Consider the following 19145-nt stretch of genomic DNA (forward strand, 5'->3'; position numbering starts at 1 on the left):
GCAGCAGTTTTGTTGTATGTTAACATTGAGTGTCATTTTTTTGGGTACGTTTAAATGGGCAAATTTATATATTGTTGCATATTTAAAAATGCTGATTCAGAGTGCTGGTTACAGATCCATTGAGCTCTAAAAGGTTTAGTAGCATGGCACAAGGAATGGCTCTTCTGTCGGTGAATGGAAGAAATTATTTTTCTGTTGTCTGCAAGGTCAGTGTACGCAGAATGGCTCAGGTGCAGGGCAGGGGTTTTGTCTTCATATAGACTCCTCACATATTCCTTTGTAATTTGAATGTAATTCGGGTAATTCTGTACAGTTTTCTCTCTGAAGCCATACCTACTTGGCTAATTTAAGGACTGCAGTTTGAGGTTTTGGGCAGCCCAGACGGTTTTATTCCTGTTCATCGAGGTTAATTATCCATAACGTCCTGACTTATGAGGCTACTAGAATAGCTGTTAACTATGAATAATTTAGTACAGCATCATATTGCGTGCCACTTAAGAAAGCCTTTGCCTGTGAATCCTTATATCTTGTTGAAATCCGGTCAGTAGTATGAAGGTTACTGCTTGCATTGATATTTTGTTTTACACTTTCCATTCTATTTCAAGATTTGTCAGTGTACAAAGGCAATGTGGAAATTTTATGGTGATAAGTAATAAAAATACCTGTGCCAAGAGTAGGTATAGTTTGTTTTTGAAAAGCTGAGGGATTGAGGCAGTCTTCAGTGTTAAATTGTCTTTTAAATTTATTTTAAACCTTGGGCTGGCATAGTGCAGTTAGCATTTTCTCCACTGAGATTTATGTAGTTGAGAGAATTCACATCTTAGAATATACTTTTAGGCAATATTTCATTACGGAGAAAGGAGAGAGGCTTAACGAAAGACTTGCCAGAGAGAGTACAAGATTTCAGTGCTTTCTACAAATTGCCTTGTTTGCTCATACATCTGGCTAGAGCAGACTGCGTCTCATATTACGGAGGCTTTTTTTCAGGAGAAAAACTGCAAATACTGAACTTTGAAGCGGTTCCAAGTGTAGATAAATTTACTGTATGCCTTTAGGAGACTTGATCATTATAACTTAGCGCTGGATGTGTTTTCTAAGAATGCTAAAATGATAGTGTTTTGTCATTATCATAAATTAGATTTTTCACAAAAACACCCCAAAGCATTAGGGAAGAGCTTCACGAAGAAAGAAGTTGCTTTGGAAATGTCAAGGGAAGAATGCAAGAATATGGACATGCAACAGAAGTAATAGAGAAGAAGTTTTCTTTGGGGCTTTTTGGGGAGAGAGACTAATGCTTTGTGATATTTCAGGAAGGTCTGTCAGATGTCTGGAAAGGTGTTTTTTTTTTTCCCTTTCTGACTACTTCCAGGTTTCCAATAGCGCTCCCGTTCTTTATCTTGACTCGTAAGCTTTTCTAGGATAAGAAGGAAGGGAATCCGCTCCCAGGGAAACCTGGGAGACAGATTTTTCAGTCCTTGTGCCGTGTTTTCAGAAAGGGTTCTGCCGGTCTGCTTTCACCCCGTCTAAAAGTCACTTTTAAAAATTCCAGCGGAAGCACATTCTCCTCCTCATCTGGCTGCAGTGTCAGATAGAAAGGGAGAGAGGGGCCAGTGAACATCAGGAACGGTACCCAACGGGCAGAGTTTTGGCTGGAATGCATGTTTGTTGGTCATTACGAGCCTGTTCGTTGGGATGCTCTATGTATATCTGTTTATATCTATATGTATATTGAAGCTGTACGTATCTTAACTTGTCTTCAGAACTGTTTTGTAGGATGCTCCTAACCTCATTTAGAAAGAAGAACTTTTTGGTTTTTTCTTTTCCAAATGAGATTTGCTGTAATATATGTGATGCTGTTAGAAGTTGACGCGGTGACGTACAGTCATCCCTTGGTGCCTGCTTCAGTGATTGAAGATAAAAAAGGCCTTTTATCTTTTTGTGTTCCTTCACAGGGCAGTAAGTAATTTAGGTGTCCCTTAAGGGTTGGTAGTTAAACGCTAAGATCTTGCTAGATGTGGTTTTTTTTTCTCCTTAAAGGCGAGGATTCAGATCGGTCCCTTTGAACGGGCACTCTTTGAGCTGTACATTATGGGGTTGTTTTAATAAACTCTCAAATCTCTTAATAGTTCTGCAGTTTACTACTGACTCAGCTGATACTTTGATGGAAATGCAGCTTTGTTTACAGATGGAAAGAACTCATTATATTGCTCAGCGCCGGTGTAAAATTTTTAAGGTCGTTTATTTTCAAGTTGTTGGGAGCTTAAAATTCAACTGAAAATTAGTGGAGCTTCCCTTAGTCCAGAGCTTTTTGATCTGTGTTTTAATTGTCTTCTCTCTGCAAATGCTTTTTTACATTGAAATAAAGTATAATTTACTTTACTAGACAGCCATGAAAAGTTGAATTCCCAATTTTCCTGATTCAAGTGATACAAGGTGTCTGTGTCGCGTGCACAGTATGTGCTCGTACTTTTCTGATATACATGGCGTGCTCGTAATCTTCAGGTTCTGATTCATCTGAATTGTGAGAATGATTTCAGCTACTGTAAATAATTAATGATCTGTTGTAGCTGTGGGTAGCTGTTGCTGGGCTTGGCTGAATCAGGAGCACAGGCTGCAGACCTCCTCCTCTGGAGAAAACTGGGCTGTGGTCCTACCCTTAAGGCAGTGCGAGAAAGTGAGGGCACAGAATACCCCATCTCAGCCCTTACCTTTTTCACGTAGAGGTGTGGGAGGAAGCAGGCTATGAAGTTACCTTCTGCCTTTTATTTTTGTGTTTAAAATAAGCTTTTTGCTGTTGCTGTTGAAATGTGTCAGTTGAAGTGTCGCAGTTAACAAAATATTACGTAGCTGATGGAGTGTCATTGTTTTGATGCAATCTGTAACCAGAAGTTTATTAAAGCCTTGGTATTTATTTTTTTCTTATTTAGCTTTTAGCAAGTGGTGATTTTATGCAATGGCATCAAGCCACAGTTCTTCACCAGTGCCTCAGTCCAACAGCAGCGATGCTTTCTTTAAAAAGGAAATGGATGCCACAAAACGTTTCCGCCCTGTGCAGTCGCTGCCTGACGTGTGTCCCAAGGAACCTACAGGTAACGTCGGTGGCAAGGAGAGTGAAAATGCAGTTAAATTTGCTAATCCATTTACAATTGTTCAGTCAAATTTTCTCGTATGTTGGGTGGAGTGTACTAAGCCATGGTCTTATTTCAAAGTATGCTGTAGTTCTGCTTTATGCCACCCAGTGTCCCTTTGGAGCAATGGGAGAGCCTGCCTTTGTAAAGCTTGTTTTCAGATGTCCACATTATAGATGGGATCTTGCTTTGTGTGATTCCACTTCAGAGCTGTGATCCACACTACAGGCAGGCAAGAAGAGGGTATATTCTGTCAGAGCCCCTAAAAGAGTCGTCCAGTGCACTTAGAGCTATCGTAAACCCGAGTTTTGGGGTTGTAGCTGCTGTAGTGTACTAAAGCTTAGTTATAAAAAGGAGTTGGTGGGGTGGGACCTTAAGCATTATGAAATATAATGCTAATGAATTTCAGCTGTCGTTCTGATTGAGTTCAGATTATTAAAAATGTGTTTGTGCCTGGAAGTTTTTTCCCTTCAGCAGAAGCTAATGTTGTTGAGCTAAATATATTTAATGAGCATGAGTACACCACTGTGATGAAAACTTGTGTTGGTTAATCTGATAGAAGAAATGCAAGTTAAAGTGTTGTAGAAGGAGAATATCATGTGTCTTTTGCATGGATGATTCTGATCCACTGTGTAGTTGTGAAAAAGTGGTTTGCTTAAGAAACGCATTTGCAAACACACAACTTTCAGTTTCTCATCTTAACGAACTATCTTGTCTTTTGTGCTGCAGGTGATCCCAATAATTTATGTGACAGCCCATCTCTAGTTGTGGATCAGCACAGATGGACTATTTATCATTCCAAAGTCAATCTCCCAGCAGCACTAAATGATCCTAGGTTAGCAAAAAGGGAATCTGATTTCTTTACAAAAACATGGGGAGTGGACTTTGTGGACACTGAAGTCACGCCTTCATTCTACCTCCCACAGATCACCAAGGAACATTTTACATTATACCAACAGGAAATCACTCCGGTAAGAACCCCAAATTAGGTGCATGTTGTCCGGAAAGAGATTTGAGATCCTTCTTCTAATTGGAAATTGACCTTGCTAGTAGTCCATCATACAGTTAGCTGATAATTAATTTGCTCTTCAGCGCTTGTTGACTCTTCATTAGGCATTTCTTGGTTTATAATCTCAGTATTTGTAGTGTGGAAAACGCCTTCTAAATTCTCTCTGTATTTTTTTTCATTTGTGTTTCTGAATACTGAGCTCTGCACCAGGGCTTACAGTTCATATTTATTCTTTCTGATTATTAATCTTTTTTTCTGTAAGGATTATTTAACGATTGGGCTCTGCAGCACAATTTTCAGACCTTTGGATCAAATATAAAACATGACAATGCGCTGCAAGGATTGGAGATGTTTTTTAAGAGTCTCTAATTTAAACATACGTGAAGTTCTTAAAACTATAAATAGATCTATTATCTTGATGATTTCTTTTGTAACAGGAAAGTTTAAGCTACATCTAAGGACACCAGGACCAGTAGGAGACTTCTACAAACTCTTAAAATACAGGTGTCAGTAAGTATGTAGTTTGTTTTGGTTTTTTTTTTTTTTAACCTGAAAGAACATGTAGAAGTCTCCCGCTGTTTTCTGCTTCCTTGGTTTGTAGCTTTCTTATTTTTCTGCTGGTACAGAAGCGGCTGCAGGAAGTGTTACTTGTGTAAATCATAGTTAAAGTATGTGAAAGTGGATTGTCTGTAGCTGAACTATTGCCATCGGTTCACACATGCAACATTTAAAATGTTTAAGAGTTCATCTGTTAAAATAAGCATGTAATGCAGTGACTGCTAAATGAAAGGAGATTTTGGGAAGAGGGAACTGACCCATGATGTAGATTCTAGCAGAGATCCAGCTGACATTAGTGTTCTTCAGAAATGTAATTTCTGACCACTATGGTCTCTGGTAGTGTTTACACCTGTAGATAAAACTTGAAGGTCAACATGATGAAACAAGATACATGGTTTCAGCAAGGTACTAATTAGTAAGATGGGGAAGCAATTCCTATTAATTTAGCAATGAAAAAGCATTCATTGTGTATCAGTGTGATTTCTGGATTAGACAGCAAATAAATTTTTGAATGTGTAATTGCAATTGATCTATGGCTCTGTCTTAACATGTAGAGAAGTTATTTCACCACTTCAGTAACTTTTGTTTTCATTTTCTCTTGAGATGTAAAGATACAGAAAAAACCAACATATCAACTATAGGTTGCAATTTTTGGTACCTTTCACCTGGACAAACATCATCTGAACTTTTAAGAGGAAAAAAAAAACAACTTTTGTGAATTTTCTGAATTATTTGGTGTAATGCAGTTATGTTTCACTAAAAATGTTCTGAGTGTTCTGTTTCTTTCTTTTTTAAGCCTCAGAATAATTCTTTCACACATTTTGTCTTTTACAGAGAGAGAAGGTTCATGAAAGATGCAAGAATATTTGTACTCCTAAAGATACCTTCAAGAGGACACTATTACATACCCACGGTACAGTCAAAGCCTTCCATTAGTCATTAAAAAGTAACTTCTTTTGTATCAGTATGTTATGGCATTCGGTATCAAATGCTATAACCTACTGATCATCTCCTTTACTTGCTCAAGGGCTTCATGTGGTATAGTAGCTCATGATGATTTCTTTGTAACAATAATTGAAAAGCCATAGATGGCTGACTAGAAGTATTCATGACCACTGCTGATATTTTCTAGCTTAAAGTGCTTGTGATACCTGCTCTTAAGCTTTTCCTTGGCATGTTTGCATTCGTGGCAGGTCATTTTGTCCCTGGCAGTGTTTTCTTTAACTTCCTTTTATTTAAGATATGTTGAGACTGTTGCATCAAATCTGTAGCAGCTGTTGACTTTGCAATGAAGAATGATAGTGCTGGGCCATTCCTGTCTCTCTGCCGTGAGGATCATGGAATGTCTGAAGTGGGAAGTGACATCTCAAGACGGTCTAGTCCAGACCACCTGATCAAGCAGGGTCAACTACGGGAGGGCAGTGTCCAGTTGGGTTTTGAATTTATCCACGGATGGAGATTATAGAATCGTGGAATCATAGAATGGTTTTGGGTTGGAAGGGACCTTAAAGATCACCCAGTTCCAACCCCCTGCCATGGGCAGGGACACCTCCCACCAGACCAGGTTGCTCAAAGCCCCCTCCGACCTGGCCTTGAACCCCTCCAGGGATGGGGCAGCCACAGCTTCTCTGGGCAACCTGGGCCAGGCTCTCACCACCCTCACACAAAAGAATTTCTTCCACAGATCTCATCTAAATCTCCCCTCTTTCAGTTTAAAACCCTTCCCCCTCGTCCTATTGCTCGCCTCCCTGATCAAGAGTCCCTCCCCAGCTTTCCTGGAGCCCCTTTAGGGACTGGAAGGGGCTCTAAGGTCTCCCCAGAGCCTTCTCTTCTCCAGGTTGAGCAACCCCATCTCTCTCAGCCTGTCCTCACAGCAGAGGGGCTGCAGCCCTCCCAGCATCTCCGTGGCTTCCTCTGGCCCCACTCCCAACAGGTCCATGTCCTTCTGATGTCCCTAGAGCTGGAGGCAGCACTGCAGGGGGGTCTCCCCAGAGCGGAGCAGAGGAGCAGAATTCCCCCCCTGCTCTGCTGGCCACGCTGCTGGGGATGCAGCTCAGGATGGGGTTTTTGGGCTGCAAGCACTCATTGCCGGCTGAATGTGCACTTGGGCACAACCTCTCTGGGCAACCTGTTTCAGTGTTTGATCACCCTCACAATAAAAATATTTCCTTATGTTCAGGTGGAATTTTTCAGGTATCATTTTCTGCCCATTGTCTCATCCTGTCACTGGGTACCACCGAGAGGAGTCTCCTCTGTCTTCTTTACAGCCTCTCATCAGGTGTTTAAAAACGTTAATAAGATTCCCTCCGAGCTTTTCCAGGCTAAACAGTCTCGGCCTCTCCTCCTATGAAAAATGCCCTGGTCTCTTGATCATGTTTGGCCCTTCACTGGACTCACTCCAGTATGTCTAGGTCTGTTTTGTACTGGGGAGCTCAGAACTGGGCACACCGCTCCAGATGTCTCACAGTGCTGGGTGGAGAGGGAAGATCTCTTTCCCTCGACCTGCTGGCAGTGCTCTGCCTCATGCAACCCAGGATGTTTTGCTGGAAGAGTGCGGTGCTGGCTCGTGGTCGGTTTGTCCCCAGGTCCCTCTCTGCGGGAGAGCTTTCTAGCTGCTGCTCCCAGGTGTATAATGGTGCCTGGGGTTATTCCTCTCCAGGTGCAGGACAATAGGATGACCAGGAGCCAGCAATGTGCCCTTGTGGCCAAGGCCAGTGGTCCCCCGGGGGACATCAAGAAGAGTGTGGCCAGCAGGTGGAGGGAGGTCATCCTCCCCCTCTGCTCTGCCCTGGTGAGGCCACATCTGGAGCACTGTGTCCAGTTCTGGGCTCCCCAGTTCAAGAAGGACAGGGAACGGCTGGAGAGGGTACAACAAAGGGCTACGAGGATGATGAGGGGACTAGAATATCTCTCTGATGAAGAAAGGGAGAGGCATTTGAGTATTTTTAGTCTGGAGAAGAGAAGGCCAAGGAGGGATCTCATCAGTGTTTAGAAATACTTCCAAGGGTGGGTGTCAAGAGAATGGGGCCAGTGTTTTTTCAGTGGTGCCCAGTGACAGGGCAAGAGGTAACGGGCACAAACTTGAACATAGGAAGTTCCATCTAAACATGAGGAGGAACTCCTTTCCTGTGAGGGTGGCAGAGCCCTGGAACAGGCTGCCCAGAGTGGAGTCTCTTCTCTGGAGATATTCAAGACCCTCCTGGACACCATCCTGTCCAGCCTGCTCTAGTTGGACCTGCTCTGGCAGGGGGTTGGACTAGATGATCTTCAGAGGTCCCTTCCAACTCCTATCATTCTGTGATTCTGTGACTTTGCCTTTTCCCGTGTTGAACTTCATGAAGTTCCACTCTGGGCAGTTCTCCGTTTAGTATTTCTCTGATTCCTGTTAGCAAAGACCACCTGGCAGACTTTTTGGTGTCCGCAGCTGTAGCAGTGCTGAATGCACGGTTTGATGGGAATAGTTCAGCCAGTTTGAAACTGGACAAAGGAAGGCAAGAGGCAAAATGAAAAAGAGAAGACAGGGAAGAGAAATACTCATAACCTGGAGAGAGCTTTTAATATTTCATTTATTTTAATTCTTGAAAATGTTAGTGTAAAAGGGTTCGTTTGCCATTCACTGTTTGCTCAGGCTTGTCTATATCAGTATCTACAGGTTACACAGCAAGAACCATTCAGTAGTTCACTCCTTCTGATTGAGTTATTTCAATCAACTTTCTTCCTCCTTGTCTGTGCAAAAGGAAGCCCTTCTGTAGGGTTTCTCTGTGATTGGTGTTATTTTGAATAGCTGTTCCTGAATGAGTCTGTTTGTGGTGCCTACAGCAAAATCAAAGTTCCTTCTGCAGGATTAGCTTAATCCATTTTGAAAGAGTCTTCTGTTTTTAAAAACAGAAAATTAGTGTGTCACCAAAGTAACTGGGAGCTTCTTGGGTAGATGGGTAGTTCCGAATAGAAGCATGAACTCAACTGAAACTCTTTATTTTCTATAATTTCTTTTGTTAGCATTGCCTCTCTTCCTCTAACTCCAGCCAACAAGACCTGGCCTTTCTCTTCCATGAGAGTTTGTCTGTCCAAAAACTGAGGACAGCAGGATGATTCCTAGGTTGTCGTTTGAATTTCAATACAAATAAAGTAAGAAACAAATCAAGTAAGAGCCAAAGAAGTGAGAGAAATGTGAGAAAAAGTGCTTATGTAGCACTTACCAAATTTTTCAGTAATGAGTAGACTGTCCATCAGAGGTGGGGGCTTGCTGCTTTTAAATTCCTCACCTTTTTTGGCCACTAATGTGCTCCCTTTTCATAATGCACACTAATTAATGAGTAGGGGAGGAAAAGGGGATTTTGGCTGAACCTCAGAAGTCTGAATTTGCCTTTTCTTTAAGTTCTGCTGGGGTACAATGATGCACCTCCTTTCCCAGCTCAGCTCTCTCACCCTCTGCAGTTGTCAGGTCACTTTACGTCAAGGGAAGGGCTGCTTCTCTGCTATTTGCTCAGCGTCCTTGGGACTCTGTCCCAAGCCCTGGGCCATCCTTCTTGCCAGCTTTTGTGCATCCATCCTCCAAGTGCCGTGCAGAACTGATTATATGGGCAGCTTCTGTCTGGAGCACTAAAATTGGGGGTGATGCTACAGGGACCTTTTCCTGGCCCTTGCCAGTTGATTGAACAGTGCATTAAGGAACGTGAAGCGCTAAGTAGATTGCTCTGTAGGACTAACATTTTCACTGTCAAAGTAGCCAAGTGCAAGCACCTTTGAATACTCTTGAGACCTAAACTACAAAGGACAACAGAATGTTTCAAAGAATCAGAATATTTCAGGTTGGAAAGGACTTAAGAAGGTCTTTCCTGCAACTGCCATCTCAAAGCCAGTTCAGGCTTCGAGGTCAGGCCAAGCTGTTCAGGGCTTTATTGGGGCAGGCCTTGAAAACCTTCAAGGATGGAGAGTACCTGCTCTCTGAGCAGCCTACTCCAATGCTTGATTGTCCTTATGGTGAAAAAGGTTTCCCTCGTGTTCAGTCAGAACGTTTCATTTCCATTCATAACCACTTTTCCCTATTCCCCTGCCCTGTCCACGCCCTGGGAGGAACCTGGCATTGTTGTCTTGAGAACTTCCTCATAGGGTTTAATAGTGTTCAAGGTAATTGTTTTCCACTGTTTCCTCATGAATGACTACTTGTATTTTGTTTAATTTTTAGATAAATCCAGGACAGATCTGGAACAAGTACCTAAGGTATGGTTCCTGTGCACTCTGAGCCTTTATAAGGATTTTTCACATGTAGTCTTGAATGTACAAATGTACTCTGTTCTTTGTAGAATTTTTTTCCAGGCTGACTACTTGAGCTGATTCTCAAGAGGATCTGCAGTTCTCAGAATTAAAAAAGACTAAGAACAACCTGCTTTGTTTTCGTCGTCGTTGTTGTTGTTGTTGTTGTTGTTGTTTTCCCATGGTCTTGATTTTTCTCTTATTTAAAGTAGAATATAAATGCTGTTATTTTTTTCATCTTTAATAGTTAAAACCTCAGAGCTGGGCAAAATTAGCCATTCTATGTTCTAGGAGGAAAGGGAAACTGAAGAGTGTGATAGAAGCTTAAATATTGCATAGTATACAACTTGGCATTAGGTTTAACTCCTGGAATCCTTGAGCAAAGCCCTCTTGCATATATGCTTGCGGTGTATATGATGTGGGTTTTTCGTGACAGGTTGACAAAAGACACAACTCCGAATTCCGTTTGTCTGAATAATTTTTTTCTAGGTACATTAAGAAGTCAGAGTGTTAATATGGGTCAGCGGCTCTGTGCCAGTTGCGTAGGCTGTTGAATAGCTGTCACTGCAATATATAAAGTCCAGGAAACCGGAATGTCTGAGTGTGGTGTGATGCTGTAGTCTATGGTGAACCTTTTGAAATTACACTTCATAAATAGAGAGAAAAGGGTACTACTGTCTGCCTAGAAACTCAAGATTTGTACTAGTTTTGTCAAGTAAAAAAAACGTTATCAGAGAGAATTTTAGATTAATGTTTCTCTGAGCTGTGTGGTTAACATGACATGTTACTGACTCTCAGTGAGCAGCGTGTTTGCTGTGTTGTGCTAAAGGAGAGCAGCTCGAGGCTCTGTTCCCTCCCAGGCAACACGTGCTCCACCCCGAGAGCTGCCTTCTTCCTCACTCCAGTAGAAGCCGTGGCCCCAGAAATGAGCACATCAGTAGCAGGATGTCTCTGCTGTTGAAGAACATTTGCTCTCATCCTTTAGAGGACCCACCTGCAGTTTAATGCTGCCTACGTTTTCACGCTCAGGATGTTTAGATTATCTTGGGTGCTTGATAACCTATGTAATTTTAGAGCTGCATGTTCCACTTTTAGGAAGAAAAGGCTTTGTCAGATCACACGAGCTTTTAAGGTGTAAAGTAAACTGGTTGTAAGGTCTGGAATAAATTTGTTCGCCTGGATAAATGAGAATTTGGTTTTTGAAAATCAACAAATAAGGTCTGTGTTAGCTTCATGAGACGGAAGGTGTGTTTAGCTGGGGAGGAAAACGTAGAGGCGAGGGAGATGCATTTATTTATTTTGTTTTTCTGTTTCAGATTTTTATGAAACCAGATTTTGCCTTGGAAGATTCCTTAACATTTAATGCCGTTTTACCATGGTCTCATTTTAGTACTGCTGGTGGAAAAGGAAATCGTGACGCAGCTTCCTCCAAGTTACTTCAAGAAAAGGTACTTTGATATAAGATGTCACTATCCATTGTAGCTGTTACTTACTACAAAGGAACTCTGTGGCTGTTGTTCTGTGCTGTTTGTTGAGACATCACTGTCCTGGGCTTTGTTATTTCTCATTTTACATCAGGCTGCAGATTGTCGGTAAACAATGCAGGAAACATCTTACTGCAAGAGAACTGTTTTTTCCCTGCTAAATAAATCTATCTATCAAATCCAGAAAAAAGAATCTGTATATGACATAATAACAGGCTCTTCTTGACCGCTAAAACTTAGCGAAGCGGGTATATATATCGAGAACTTCAGAGATGTGGAGCTGTTTGTTAGGGAGGAAGAGAACTCCGTGAGAAGGAAAAGTTAGTGGTTGTACACTAAGACTGTTGCTTTCTCACATCTCGGGAAAGCTCCAGATTTAAGGCACTGTGGTTTCTGTGCTAAAAGAAATACTAAATCGTAAGGTTTTTTATGTCAAGAGCTTCCTCTTACCTTTTGTTATTTGCATATTGGATAAATCCCCAGTATTAAATACATGCAGGGTGAAAATAACTATAAGAAGGAAACATTCTCCAGCTGATTTTCTTTCCATCTCTGGAAGGCCTTTTGAAATTCAGCATGAAGTTTGAGTGCTTGGTACCTCTTAGAAACCAGGTCATCTGAGTATTAGCATTCAGATGAGCATCCTAATGCCTCGGTCCTTTGAGTTTGCATATTCAGCATAAGCCAGAATACGGAGCTTTTCCAGCTCAAATAATCAGGCCAACCCAGTGGTTTTGTAGCTCTTGGACAGAGAGAATTTGAATTTCAGGTTCTAAACGTGTAGGCATACTCTGTCTCTGGGAATCCCCATTGAAATATGCTTAATAGGAACTCCCAACTGGTTGGCAAAAAAACAACTGTGGTCAGAGATATTCTGAGGATTTTTCTACAAAGCAGGTGCTGCAGCCTTTGAAATGAGCAGAGCCACTCCAAAGCCGTGTCATCAAGTGTAGTCAGGCTGCATCTTTAGCAGCTTCAGTGACCCAAAGTGTATCACGTATTTGCATGTAGATACTGTTCTTACTTGTGAACCAGTAGCCAGAGCTCTCTCCTTGTTAATGGCCATATTTTGACAGTGCCAGTCTGCAACCACCTGATACAAAAGTTTGGGTATTTTAAAATTATTTGCTTTTCTAATTTGTAGTTTTCAAGCAGGAGAGGCATCATCATCAGTCAAAGGAATTATGAGCTCATTTAAAAACACGATCAAACCACAAGGGGTAGTTGTTTGGTTGCTAATCTGATAAAGGGTTTTATTTTTTATTAGCAAAATTTCCTCGTGATATACAGTAAGATAAATACCCTGGAAGTGTATTTGCATGGTAATAAACTTGCCAAGTCATAACAACACTGTTTGTTTTGCCTTCTTCCTCCTCTTTCTAGCTGAGCCATTATCTGGACATTGTAGAAGTCAATATTGCGCATCAGATTTCTCTGCGCTCAGAAGCATTTTTTCATGCAATGACCTCTCAGCATGAGTTGCAGGACTACCTCAGGAAAACCTCCCAGGCTGTAAAATTACTTAGAGAGAAAATCGCCAAAATTGATAAAGTAATGTGTGAAGGATCCCTTCGAGTTTTAAGACTGTCGCTCACCAGAAATAACTGTATAAAAGCGTACAATAAACTGAAGTTAATGGCTACAGTGCACCAAACACAGCCCACAGTGCAGTTGCTGCTATCCACTTCTGAGTTTGTTGGAGCTTTGGACTTAATAGCAACCACGCAGGAGGTGTTACAGCAAGAGCTTCAAGGCATTCACAGTTTCCGGTAGGTAACCGTCTAGGAAGTTAATAAAATGCAAGAAGAGCTAGAATGTGTCGAGCACATAATGTTGGCTGGAGGGGTTTGTTTTACCTTTGTTGGTTGATTCTTAGGGGACATAGTACGCAAGGTGCAAAATGTGTGGCGTAAGCGGTGTGACTAATGCGGGTGCCAGAGAGAGAGATTTTTTTTTTTAGGGGGAGAGGTGAACTTTTAACATCTAGATGCTCTGTACTCCATTCTTGTCTACAGGTGGTTTAGGAGTGCAAAGATGAGAGCCAAGCAGTGGCTGGACTTTCACCTTGCAGGGCTTGTAGCCCACAGCTGAGAGATGGTTCCCAAGTGGTGGTCTGCAATCCCCAGAAATACAGTTCTTGCTACACAACTCTGCTCTGGGCCACTGTCTTTAGCGCCTGAGCTAGCCACGTGGCTTTACAGCAGTATACACAGGCCCTGTGTTAAGTTAGAGCAACCTCCAGCCTCTGCTTGGGCTGGAAGAAGGTTGGCAAGGAAAAGCCAGCACAAAGCTATCAAACCGTGACTCAAAATGTGATCTGAGGTTGGCAAGTGGTCAGATGGGACATGTTCGGCCACGTCTGCTCTTGTGGAGAGCTGTATTTACAGTGGCCATCCAATGAAGAAATCCAGTTCTGTGTGCTGCTGAAGCTGGGAAGGGCATCAAGAGGGGGAAGATGCTGCCCAAAGTGCTCCTCAACCACAAAACGTGGTTTTTTTTCACCCAGGGTTGGTACAGGGAAGGGAATTAGTGAGTCCGAGGTCCCATGCTGGCTTGCTTCTGTTAGCACTGGGATGCTTAGAGCTCTGCTTGGGAGATGCCGCTGCACTGGGCAAGGTCCTCTGATTCTACTACAGTAGAATCCTTTGACCTGCTGTAAAAGAAGAGATCATAATGGTTGTGTACAGGATGAAAGCGTCCTGTGCAAAGCTGCCCCCGTGGTACGATGCTGGCAGAAGCAGCCTGTGTTAAATCAGCTCTGAGACTTGCAGCAGCCAGTTGAGGAGCCATGCAATTCATTTTTATAAGTTGGTGCTGGGGGTTTTTTTGTGTGTTTTGTTCAGAGATTATGTAGTTCCCGCAACCTGGTGGTTCCCAGCTTGGATAACAAAAACAGGGTTGTCGCTCCATAACTGTACTATGAATGTTTAGAACTTTCTATGGTTACTACTCTTGTCCCTCTGTTCAGCTGAGCAGCTCTTCTAACGCCGCTTCTGGCTGGTTCAGTATGAGACTCAAATTTCATGTAGGAAAGATCTCAGAAAAAGTCTTTTTTAAAAAAAAATATATTTAAAAAATACATATTTTTTTAAAAGAGCTAATAAACTATGGGGAGGGAAGTTGTTAGAAGCTGTTAGTCTTTTGATTATAGCTGAGATGGTCCATCTTCAGATGCCTCAGTGCGGTTCCGTCCCTCTTCACTGTTCCTGCTCTCAACCACTTGATCACGATGCACAGCCCTTGACTGAGTCACCTTTGTTGTTACGTTGATGATACCGAGTGTAATTCTACAGCCCTCTGACAACATCAACCAGAACTAGTTGTGTCTCGCAATCAAGTAATGTCTGTGCTACGTCAGCAGAGAGCACAGTTCTGGTGTGTCTGTCATTAGTCTACATCATGTCCCAAGAATGTGCCGTTATTTTAAAACTACATTCAAATGCAGAACCTACTTCCAGGGCAATATTCGTCTTGTCTGTAAAAAGTGGTTTCTGTCAAAAATGCTCAGTTGGTTGGTTTGGTAGAGTTCAAAAATAGCGATGGGAGTGGGAAATGTCCCCTCTGCTTTGGATATTAAAGGTTCGGAAAGATGGAGAGCTGTTTTTAAAAATAGATAAAATAAAATAAAATAAATCTAAATTGATGTCATACACAAATACTTCAGCTTTTTCCAAGAAATACCAAATGGATGTTCTTGCTTTGTTCTGAGCAAGAATGCCACAATTGTCAAGTGAGTTAAATACCTGATTTATTTTAAGAAGAGATTAACTTCTAAATCAGTATCTCATTTTTCTAGATCAGTATCTCTTTTTTTTTTCCCCCTAAATAATTTGCATCTTATTTTTAAAAAAAAAAAAACCTTGTTGGTTTTAGCATTGTGCGTGGCAGCTTGTAGAATTTGCTTTTGAACAGCTTTAAATTGAGTCACATCGCAGAATCATTCGATGTAAAGCAGCAAGAAAACTATTCAGATCATCCATATGCAAAAATGTTTCCCCTCTTGTCATGCAGAAAAAAACCTGTAATTTGATTCTAGTTATAGCAAAAAATGAAAGCACCTGTGCTGTGAAGTAATAAATTGGTGTCTTTAACCTAGGTTAATATCCGCAGTGATTATATGCATCAGCCATAACTGTATGATTATTGCTTGCTACTGCTATAGGATCAAATTAAAGTTACAGAGCTCTTCAACCTCTTCAAGTTCATCTTTTTAATTTTACAAAAAAAAAAAAACAAAACCCAAAACGTCTTAACTCAATTAGAAACTGGCAGTACAGATTTGTACTTTGTTTTCACAGTCCTTTTTGGGGTGATGGAGACGTGGTGATTTTTTTTGCACAGGTATGCAGGCAAAGCACAGCTGCCTGGTAAAATAATCTGTGTATTTTCAAAGATTTTTTTTTTTTTTTTTTTTTTTTTACCCTGCACTCATAATTTTACAGTTCAAGAACTGTAGTATTCAGTCCTTGAGAGGACCTGTTGTGTGACTGGTACCTCTTAAGAGATCATTGCCAAGGCATTTTGCTGGAGGACGAGTTAATGTTTGCCTTATTCCCGAGTGTTTCAGGGCAGAGTGAATTTTTTGTCATCATTAGGGGCTGGAACCTCACTGGCGATGTGCTGGGAACTTGCGGTGGACATTCCCATAGCCGAGATGTGAGAGAGCAGGTCACACTGTGTTTCGGTGTAGTTAAGCACAGTTAAAGAAATAATTTGCCAAAGAGTGCTTTGTGCTTCCCTAAGTAAGAGCCTTTGTGTTGTGGGCATTAGTCCTGCAGTAAGTTTTGCAACTTGTCATTACATTGCAAATAATAACCTTTTTGAAAAAAAAGAAAAAGCAGCCTGATTTTTACAGATACTTGGTGCTTTCAGCTGGAAAGCCTGGAGTGTTTGGCATCTCTGAAATTCCCACTTTTAATTTTTACCCTGCTGAAAGTTCCTTGAGCTGCACAACTTTTCAAGACCGGTTGACAGGTCTGATGGGAGAAATTCCCTGCAAAATACAGTTTAGAATCTGCAATACATGGGAAAAAAAATATTTTTAATTTAGAGTAGCATAAAAATGTCAAATTTGGAAGCTCCTCTGTGTTCTCAGAAAGCCATTCTGTCATCTAAAGCTATTACTGTATCTCAGTTGTGTGAATGAAATCTGTGACTACGTTAAAAGCTCAAACGTTTGAAGTGGAAGAACTTGTGGACTAATGAGCTGAGGAACTGGACGAGCAAAAGAAGTATTCCTTCTTTTTAACGCCTAGATACTGACAAGCACTGAGTATTCTTGGTTCTGGTTCACTTCATTGGGAAGAGAGGTACTTGGCACCTTCCTGAAAAAAAAGCCCTACATCCCATTTTTACCCTCCATCAATATTCAAGTCCATATGTTTTGCTGCAAGGTGACGGTGCCTCTGAAAAATGCATGGTTTCAGCTGCTCTAAGAAGTGAAAGATCTGAGGCCCCCCCCCCCCATTAAGCCAGCGTTGATTGCATGGAAATTACCGACTGGGTGGTTATTTTCTTCAACTGTGAATTAACGATTCGTTTTCAGGTTGATTATTTAGCTCATGTCTCAATGGCTGTTTTTCTTAGGCATCTTGGCTCGCAGCTTTGTGAACTGGAAAAGCTGATAGATAAAATGATGATTGCAGAGTTTTCAACTTATGCTCGCAATGATTTAAATAGACCCCTAGAAGATGATTGCCAAATTCTAGAAGAGGTATGTCTGTTATTGAAATAAACTGTCTGATGAATATGTTTGCATCTTTAACATACTTAATTAGCACCAACTAATTCACTCAGGTCCCTAGTAGCAACATTATGATTTTATACTATTTCTCTTCTCATCTAACCCCTCCCCTCTTTTTTGGTGCTTGATAAAATTAAATAATTGTAACTAAACCCATGGAACTTCAGTCCTACTTTACTTTTTCAAAATAATCAGTTTTCTCTGATTAAATGTATACTGAGTTCACTTCATGAAACTCAACACGTAATTGGGAAAGAACATGGACTGTCATATCTACTTGACTGTAAAAATTCGATTTTACAGTGAAAGCTGGTAGTTGCGTGTTCTCATTCTGTCTCCCTATGCATTTATGGGTGCTTATATCAAGCATATAGTTGCCCTGAATACATACTTCACTTGCAGTATATATTCCTCATTCCTTTGAAGATTGTCAACTTCTGAAGATTAAGGTGTTGTGATTTGCCTTTCTAGCCAGGAAAAGATTTTTCTGGATTTTCCCTTCAGTAATTGCTGGCCCCTATTAATTGTTTAGTCTTGTTACATTCAGGGGCTTCATAAAATATGGTAAATGGCAATAGCGCTTAAATATTCCCGTTTCTGCCCTGTAGTTTCTTCCCACCTCCTGTGCTGTGATGTGATAGATTCTCACTTGTGCTTGTGCAATTGTGTTTAGTGTCATTCTTGCTCAGGGTAAGGAAATTCATTAGTCTTTAGAAATAGTCGTGTTTTTAAGCCCAATTGGATGAGCACAACTGAGGAACAGGCACAAAAGGGGCTGGGAGGAAGGGGCTCCCGTCAGCTGGCATTGCTGCGGGGAATTTTGGATAGTTCAAGTGTGGCATTAGTCTCAAGGTGCTGGACTGATCTAAATCCTCCTCACCATCTGTTTGATACCTGAACTTTCTTACCGCTCTGTAATTTCTTAAAATTGTTTCTTGTCCTCACCTTGATATTTTTAGTGAGTTTTTTTATTTTCTTTTCTTTTTTTCTTTGATAGGAGAGACTCGTATCACTAGTATTTGGACTTTTAAAACAAAGAAAGCTAAATTTTTATGAAATATATGGGGATGAAATGATTATTACTGCAAAGAACATCATTAAACAGGTAAGCCAAACACTTCTAACGTATCTGACAAGGTTGCCTCAACCCCTTACAAATTATTTTTTAAGTGGTTAGGAAGACCTCTGAAGTTTTTTTTGGCGGCTGATGGTGTCTCACTTAGAGTAGCTGAGCTTGCAGACACTAAGGACTTCCTGAAGGGCAGAGGTCTCTGCAGAAGAGATCTTCTGGAAGGAGTAGGGAGTAGTCCAGCAGATCACAGCTTTCTCTGTATAAATACCATTGTTCTGAATCCCCTGATTTTAGCTTAGTTTTTCTTTGGTGGTTTTTTTTTTTTTTTTTCTTTCTCTTAACGCATGGCTTTCTGGAATAGTGTAGTTGTGTCATAACACAACCAAAGAAACCCCACAAAACCAAAACCACACCAAAAAGCACCCCCGCCCCAACCCTCCAGAAAAAACAAAACAAACAAAAAAAAAAGAAAAACACACCCCAAAGCTCTTGATGTAAATACATAAAAGAGAATCAAAAAACTTGCCAGTTGAAACAATGGGATTCCCAACAAATGCTACAGAAACACACTGCTTGCCTGACTGCTAGCACAGACCTACCGTAGGCACTTGACAAAAGGTTGGGAAGCATCCTTGCATTTTTTGAAGACAGCAAGGTGAAGCACTGAAGAAGCTAGAAGTGGTGCTTGCCTGTAAAAGTTTTTTAAAAAATGAATCCTTGTCCACATTGCTGTCATTGTTTGCCATTTAGAGTAGGGTATCTGTCTTCTCAAACCAAAAATCTTTGTAGATAAAACCGGCTAAAACTAACAAATGAACAAAGTTTGGATGACTTCTTTGGAGAAAAAGGCATGGAATAGTTTGGACAGTAACACGATGGCTTTGGGTTGCAAACA

General features: G+C 41.2%; 1 protein-coding gene across 2 annotated transcripts in view; it reads left to right on the forward strand.

Annotated features, from left to right (window-relative positions):
- The first annotated feature begins 2953 nt into the window (after positions 1–2953).
- Positions 2954–19145, forward strand: part of VPS54 (VPS54 subunit of GARP complex) — a 43729-nt gene continuing 27537 nt past the window's right edge. The window contains exons 1-8 of one of the 2 annotated variants that reach the window (XM_074150795.1): positions 2954–3089; positions 3858–4099; positions 5530–5608; positions 9884–9918; positions 11268–11399; positions 12819–13204; positions 17022–17148; positions 18176–18283. In XM_074150795.1, coding sequence (XP_074006896.1) covers positions 2954–3089; positions 3858–4099; positions 5530–5608; positions 9884–9918; positions 11268–11399; positions 12819–13204; positions 17022–17148; positions 18176–18283 — 1245 coding nt within the window. The remainder of the gene's footprint in view (positions 3090–3857; positions 4100–5529; positions 5609–9883; positions 9919–11267; positions 11400–12818; positions 13205–17021; positions 17149–18175; positions 18284–19145) is intronic. The other variant, XM_074150796.1, reaches the window with a different exon arrangement.

Source organism: Numenius arquata, chromosome 7, assembly GCF_964106895.1.
Source record: "Numenius arquata chromosome 7, bNumArq3.hap1.1, whole genome shotgun sequence".
Classification (NCBI taxonomy): Eukaryota; Metazoa; Chordata; class Aves; order Charadriiformes; family Scolopacidae; genus Numenius; species Numenius arquata.